The 1,252-nt window shown below is 37.0% G+C and overlaps 1 protein-coding gene across 1 annotated transcript; it reads right to left on the reverse strand.

The window, feature by feature from the left end:
• Positions 1-6: 6 nt before the first annotated feature.
• LOC121918767 (transmembrane protein 129-like) lies at positions 7-1,074 on the reverse strand (the record flags this gene model as incomplete). Its single annotated transcript, XM_042444757.1, has 1 exon — positions 7-1,074. A coding segment is annotated over one exon (501 nt), but the record flags the coding sequence as incomplete, so codon positions are not given.
• Positions 1,075-1,252: the final 178 nt, after the last annotated feature.

Genomic DNA, 1,252 nt, shown 5'->3' on the forward strand with positions numbered 1-1,252 from the left:
AATTAATTGTGAGGTCTAAGGAAAAGATAGCATGGCCTGGTATACTATTTGATATGCAAAGAAAGAAAAACAGTAACATGATAGGCTTTAAACTAAGTATCGAAATATACTGAGCACTAGAATTGGATGCAAATGATGCAAACGTTTACCTACAGCACTTTCATTTGTGTCTCCACAAACCTGAATATATTGTTTTATTTTCTTAAATGAGACTGAAAGAAAAGAAAGACTGAATTCACTTGATGCATTTGAGGAAGTAAGCCAAGGCTACAAAACCTTATGCTACAATTTTTTCACATAGTTAGTGTCAAAGGTGCTACAAGATCCCTTTGCATACTGATATTCCAGACTAACAATGGCTATGTCTCTGAATTCTACTATCGTCTTTGTTATTCTTGCATTTGACCTTATTCACCAGTATGAAAAACATATTTGCATCAACCAGGTTATATCAGTTTCAGGTGATTTGCTATAAAATACAGAACTAACAATGAGATTCATCATGCAATATAGTAACGAAGCCTAACATTATGCACACTATGAATAATCAATAAACAGGAAAGTTGATCTATTTTACCGGATATCAAAAGTTTTCACATTAGGATTAACACTGGCAACACGGATTGTGAGGAACTGTGCAGGCATATTTGAATCTGGCAAGAGATCATGCTGTCTGGAGTCCACCACTGTTAGATAGATGTCCCGCTGTTGGGCAATGTGTAAACAATATGTAGTCACTTTCAAGATCCAAGTGTCTGTTACAATTACTCTTGCTCCTGGGGCTCCGGTAGCAAACTTGTCAATCCTCCTGAATTCTGTGTTGATAGAAGAAGCCACTGCCCTCCAATCTGACTGTGGGAGGGCATAAAGGGAAATAGTCTTGACTAGGGGATGGTTACGCCAACCATTTTGTGACCAGTAATATGCTAAAACACCAGCAACTGTTGGGGCAAGAACAGCTAAGAGGAAGAAAACTTTCCAACCTTCAGGAATCTGGTAAAAACTGCACAGTTGTTTCTCAGGTGCTGCAAAACACATGCCGATATAATAGCCTGAAAGGGCAGGAAAATGATTTTAGAAGACAAAACATAACTCACAAATAAATAAACATACGTATATGTTTATCTGATAAATTACTATAATTTAAAGGCTTGCATAGATTACAAATTGTAAAAATATATCAATAAATGGTAGCTCTGGTCCTTCTCCTACTGCATGCAATGCAATGGTGTCATTACAGAGGTGGCAAAGT

This window comes from Sceloporus undulatus, unplaced genomic scaffold, assembly GCF_019175285.1.
Source record: "Sceloporus undulatus isolate JIND9_A2432 ecotype Alabama unplaced genomic scaffold, SceUnd_v1.1 scaffold_32650, whole genome shotgun sequence".
Taxonomy (NCBI): Eukaryota; Metazoa; Chordata; class Lepidosauria; order Squamata; family Phrynosomatidae; genus Sceloporus; species Sceloporus undulatus.